Below are 5,918 nucleotides of genomic sequence, written 5' to 3'. Positions count from 1 at the left end.
CACCTAAGTGGATTAAAAATTAGATCAAAATATAAAGTGACATTAGGGTCCATAAAATCTGAAGGTAGTGTAGGTTGCAGAGCAGTAGACGATATAAGACTGCCTGATCTGCCTGGCATTCTCTTCCTGCTGTTTTGGATTTAAGGTTTACTGGATAGAAAACTTGCATATCTTTTTGACTGCCACCTTGTTTCTGAAGGCATCACCTGCCTCCCAGACCATGCTGCTGCCACTTTTGCCAGCACTTTTGCCAGGCTTCCAAGGTAGCAAGAGTCCACCAGTTGAAGCCCTGAGCCCTACCCATGCTGAGTCATTCTTCTGCTCCTAACCATGCTGAGTCATTCTTCTGCTCCGAGCTTGGATGAAATGTCACACCGTCAGGGTCTGGTTTCCAACAAGGCATTGAATGACAGAACCCAGAAGTACAGGAAAGTCTATTCCCTGTGAGCTGAACCTTGACTAATAGGAGATGGGATATTGTAGAGAGCAAGGTGAGCATATTCCCTCTCTCCCTTGATTTTCCTGGGGACTTCTTTACGATTTGTTTCTCCCTGAAGAGAACTTCTCCATGGAGCGGTTCCATGTGCTGAGCCAACATCCCTGCCCACGGACATGCTGAGCCTCTTCACAGCTCCCTGTGGCCTGGTGGTCAGCACAGTAACACGTCCCCTCATCACACCATCTTGGCTTACCAGTTTTTCCTTGTCTCATTTCTCCTATTTCCTCATCTTTACCATGCTGGGCTTATACTTTCCAAATAAAGTGTCAGCTCTTCAATCCTCGTCCCAGGCTTTACTTTGTAGAAAGAGACTTTCTAACAGAGAACTCTGATAAAGGACTTATTTGATTGAAGTACTGGATATTATCCTCCTGCCCCTGAGGGTCACCTCACTTTTCTCCATCCTGCCCTTTGCCCTGGGAGGCTGTTGAACTAGATTGACAGGACTCCCATGCCCTCTGGCCTCCAGTCAGATGCAACCAATGGGGGACCCTAGCAGGAGATGGGAAGGAGGAAGTATTTGTTCTCCTGGCTCCCTCCCTGTAAGAGGTCTCCTTGGACTGGTCGTGCCCTCAGATGAAAGTCACAACTGGTAGTCTCCTCTATGAGACTTTCCTTTTGATTTCTGAGACCTGCTTCCTCCTCTCATCCCTTTGGACCTGGGGGACATAACAACTCCACACTGCACTTCAGATTACTGTACTTTCCTTTGCGGTGCCTCTACGCCCTCCCCACTCCTTTGTAATGTTTCTCTCTCTCTCTTTTTGTTTTGTTTTGTTTTGTTTTGTTTTTTGAGACAGTCTCACTCTGTCACCCAGGCTGGAGTGCAGTGGTGCCATCTCGGCTGACTGCAACCTCCGCCTCCAAGGTTCAAGCAATTCTCCTGCCTCAGCCTCTCTAGTAGCTGGGACTACAGGCACGCACCACCACGCCCAGCTAATTTTTATATTTTTAGTAGAGACTGGGTTTCACCATGTTGGTCAAGCTGGTTTTGAACTCCTGACCTGAAGTGATCCACCCATCTTGGCCTCCCAAAGTGACGGGATTACAGGCGTGAGCCACAATGCCCAGCCTGTAATGTCTCTTTATAAATAAACCCTTCTTGAATTTTTCCTGTTTGAGAGTGTCCAACTGTTTCCTACTGGAACCAAGAATAAAAAGAAATAGTTAAATGCTAACACAATTGAGCTTTGCTGGAATAGTGAATAGCCATTACAAATCAGTTCTTGTGTGGCAGAAAAAGAAAGCGATGCACTAATTTTTAAAAAGTCACTCTTGCAGTGAACCCCTATCAATCCCAGTAGGGAAAGCTCCAGGATAAAGAGGCCAAAGAAGAGACCCAGAGCCAGCAGATGAAACGTGGTGTTTTATTAGGGGATTAATACAGGAGAGAGAGTCCAGTAGTGGCAGGCTGGCCAGGAGAATACAACTGCTTGCAAACATTATGCAGTTTCTACAGCATTTTCACTTAACCCCCTCCATCTAAAGAACTCCACCTGCCAACCATCATTTAACTCAAAACTCAAGGCCTCAGTCTCCTGTACGGCCCATATTCCATGGAACAGACTGGGTGGGGGCTCAGATGTTTACCACAGATAAACAGTGCATCTCTGGGTTGGCCATGCACAGATTCCCTGGCTTGAAACACACATTCGGGTACATCTACCATACTGGGTCTTTCTAAAGGTGTGTTTAAATGATTGTTATCAGATGCATTTACCCTGCAATCGATTCAAAGGTCAAACAATCAGAGTTTTGGCAGAAAACAATTCCATTGCCTAAAGGACCATTTATGAGAGAGTGGGCAAAGTAAGGAGAATCAATAAGGGATTCACACTAGGTACAAGAAAGAGCAGAGAGTCACCCCTCCTCCTCCTTTTGAACAGACAAAAGAGACAGTGTTACAGCTCTGAGCCCTGTGAGAGTGGCAGCCCTGGAGGAACTCAGTCATGAAGGATGCAGCCCTGACAGGGCCTCAGTCTGCAGCAGGTTAGGAGTGACAGAAAAATTCCCTGACTTTTCTCCCCTCTTGCCCACTAATCTCTCTGCAATCTCTGGTCTCCAGTCAGTGCCTCTTATTGGCTGAGCCCAACCAGAAACTAGAATGATGTGGCCCATCAGGGTCAGCCTGCTTGGGCTCAGAGTGGGGCTGAGAAGGGCAGAGAATGGTTTGAGTTGGTGGGACTGGGGAGGCCAACAGACAATAGCCAGCACAATCAGGATATCAAACTCCATGCAGATACAATCCTAATTTTGTGAAAAGTGATACATGCATTTATGTAGTCCTGTTGTTGAACAAGATATTTAAAATAGCTACCTCATGGTAGCAGAAGAGTCATAGATGATTTTTATTATTTATAGTGTTTGGTATATCTCCCAAATACAAAAAAAATGGATATAAGACTTTAACATTTATCTTTGGGAAAAAATAATAGCTCATTAGAAATGTGTTTAATCTTATTTTTACAGAAAATATTTTCTATCAGTGGCTCCTCATGGTAGGAATTTCACCTCCTGAATTTTCCCGGGAGGAAGGTTTCATCTAGAGTGAGATCAAGGCCAGAAGACAGGGTTTTTTTGTTTCTCACCATATTAGTTTCTTTTCACACTATTCTGCCAATCAAAGGGAAAGAATGATAATCCAGTGTGAGACAAATGGTATCCCAGTTCTGATCATATTAGCAGATCTGGAATCTCAACTACTGCTATTGACTTTGTTATGCAGCCAAGCTGATCTGTGATAGTCACTCAGTCAAACAAAATTTTTCATATCTGGGTTGGGCACACAAACCTCCATGTATAAGCATAAACCTCAGATATGCATATAACTGCAATATCTTTTCAATTTAATTAGACAGTAAACATCCTTCTCAGATTACGTTTGTTTTCAAAATAACTTTTAGAACTGTTTGATTCATTTTTCTATTGCTTCATGTCTTTTACATTTTAACTTGAACTATGGTAAAACAACATGGAGGAGCATTGGGATACTGTCAGCAATCTGCAGTTGCCCTGGTGTTTTCCACACCCTGCATTCCCTGTCTATTCTTAGCACTGTCCTCGGGCTCCTTGTCAGCTCACATTCAGTGAGGGGTAAAAGGCAGGCAGCCACTGCCTCTCAAGAAATACTTAGTATATACAGAATGCGATAGCAAACCTTTGGAATGTCCCAGAGCAGCTGCTGAATGCACTAGTCCTTAACCTCTACCAGCGTCTCCACCTTGAGCCAAGGCAGCAGCAGTTTGGGAGAATACAATAAGCACCAATCCTCAGATGTGCTGTGTAAACTCAGACACGCAGTGTAAGCTCAGGTGTTGAACTTCCACTGGCTGCCAGGCTATTTAAAGCTGAGGATTATGCAGAGATAGCAGATAGTTACATTTTGCCAACTAAGTTTATGGAGCATATAAAAAGCACAGATTAAAACTCACTGAATTCAGTAATCAAACTTTTAAAAGTGGTGTCCTAAAACTTCATATTAGTTTGTAAGAGGATATGTTATACATACCTCATGAACATCTCATACGTGTCCATAGAACTTATATTATTTTTAAAAAGTCAAAACACTTCAGATAGGATTCAGTATAGTTTTAAAAAGATAAATGAGGTACATATTTGAATTTTTAAAAAATAAGATTTATATCTGAAAATTCTCACTGACATTTAAGGCAGTAACAACTATACTGAATCATAAATAAGATTTCAGACCCAATTTCCAAATACTGTATTTTAATTTTTGAACTCCATATTTACAAAACCTCACTTTAATTAAAATAGACTAAAAAGAAAAGCGTATCAAGCGAAGGGAATCACAACTCTTTTTGGCAAAATAAAAGATTTTCATAAAATGGATAGGAATTCCTTAAATGAGTATGGCTCTTTTACCATCAGTGATTACAAATGCCATGGGCATTGTTGGAATAATAAGAAACAAGTCTGAGTCCTCTCTAATATCCAAATACAGCCGCGTATATTTTCAATGTTTCAGTTGTAAGAATAGTATCAGTTTGAGCCACACAAACATATTTATAAATTTTCCTTTCTGAGTAAGAATAATAAAGACAACCTCAACATACCAGGAACTGTGTATATATTTTTAATCTTCATAAAAATCGTAGTAAATCATTTCAAATGTGGGTAATACAAACATTCTCGTGGTACCAGTGGCTGAATGATCGTCTTCCCCATGTCGTCTGAACAGGAACCAATATGATGTCACTTAGTCCCAGCTGGATCCTTTACTTCCACCACCAAAATTCCATCATGACAGAGGACTGCAGACAAATCTTTGGTTTCCACGCCATCTGGTAGTTTGTACTGTCGGGTGAAGCTTCTTGAGATAAAACCGTGCTCGTCCATTCTGATTCCGTGTTGCGCTTTTATCAGCAGCCAGCCTTCGAAGGTCTGAATGATGATGTCTTCGGGGAGGAACTGGACCACATCCAGCAGGATCTGAAAACGGGATTTGCCTTCTCGGGGTGGCGTCTCTACTGCTGAGTTCACTGGAGGAGACTGCGCTGCCCTGGTTTTCCTCAGGTCCACGATGGTTGGCCCAGGCAGTGCATATAAAGCATGATCCAGCCTGCAATCTTCTAGACCTCGAGTTTCAAACTCTTCCTGGTAACGCACTGGAATCTCTATGAGGTGCCTCAAAATGATTTTTGCCATAGTGAAGGCAAAGAGAGCCTTGAACAGCTTCCTTCAGCCAACCTTTAGTCAGTTGCGAGCCCCTGCAGTTGCCTACTGACTGGATTACCAGTCGAAGCAGCTAGTGGTTTATAGCTGTGCCCAGACGCAATCACTTAATTAGGACTGAATCACAGCACGGCACGCTCTCTTGTCTTTTCATGCACGCTGACAATGAATGGCTATTTATAGGGCATGTTTCCCAGTTGCATTTAGCCCACAGCCTGCACAAGCTGCCCAGTCATGGATTGCCCTTACATTCTCAGTTATCCTTGGCAAAGGTGTCTGCCTTGCTTACTTCAAGAGAAAAAGAGAGTGGGAATCGAAAATGGTATTTGAAAAATATTTGGGTGAGGGTGGGGGCAGTGGCTCACGCCTGTAATCCCAGCACTTTGGGAGGCTGAGGCCGGTGGATCGCCTGAGGTCAAGAGTTCAAGATCAGCCTGATCAACGTGGTGAAACCCCATCTGTACTAAAAACACAAAAATTAGCTGGGCATGGTGGATCCCAGCTACTTGGAAGGTTGAGGTAGGAGAATCGCTTGAACCAGGAGGCAAAGTTTGCAGTGAGCCAAGACCACACCATTGCACGCTAGCCTAGGCAATAGAGTGAGACTCCATCTCAACAAACAAACAAAGAAAAACCAAAAATATATGGATGGGTGCTTTCTCCCTGTGAACTTCAGTGATCTAAGGGAATAGGACTTCTTAGAACAGTCAGAGATGTGCACTCA

At 43.3% G+C, this 5,918-nt stretch overlaps 1 protein-coding gene across 1 annotated transcript; it reads right to left on the bottom strand.

Moving 5' to 3' along the window:
* Nucleotides 1–4,572: 4,572 nt before the first annotated feature.
* On the bottom strand, nucleotides 4,573–5,340 carry HSPB3 (heat shock protein family B (small) member 3). Its single transcript, XM_033179559.1, has one exon. It carries the CDS (start codon nucleotides 5,165–5,167, stop codon nucleotides 4,715–4,717), a length of 453 nt encoding a protein of 150 aa, XP_033035450.1. The 5' UTR covers nucleotides 5,168–5,340; the 3' UTR covers nucleotides 4,573–4,714.
* Nucleotides 5,341–5,918: the final 578 nt, after the last annotated feature.

Source organism: Trachypithecus francoisi, unplaced genomic scaffold (assembly GCF_009764315.1).
Source record: "Trachypithecus francoisi isolate TF-2019V2 unplaced genomic scaffold, Tfra_2.0 Lachesis_group2, whole genome shotgun sequence".
NCBI classification, from domain to species: Eukaryota; Metazoa; Chordata; class Mammalia; order Primates; family Cercopithecidae; genus Trachypithecus; species Trachypithecus francoisi.
This window is presented reverse-complemented; position numbering and strand designations above follow the sequence as displayed.

Excerpts from the sequence above, each read along its gene's own strand:
- HSPB3 (XM_033179559.1), bottom strand. The coding sequence starts at position 5,167 with ATGGCAAAAATCATTTTGAGGCACCTCATAGAGATTCCAGTGCGTTAC.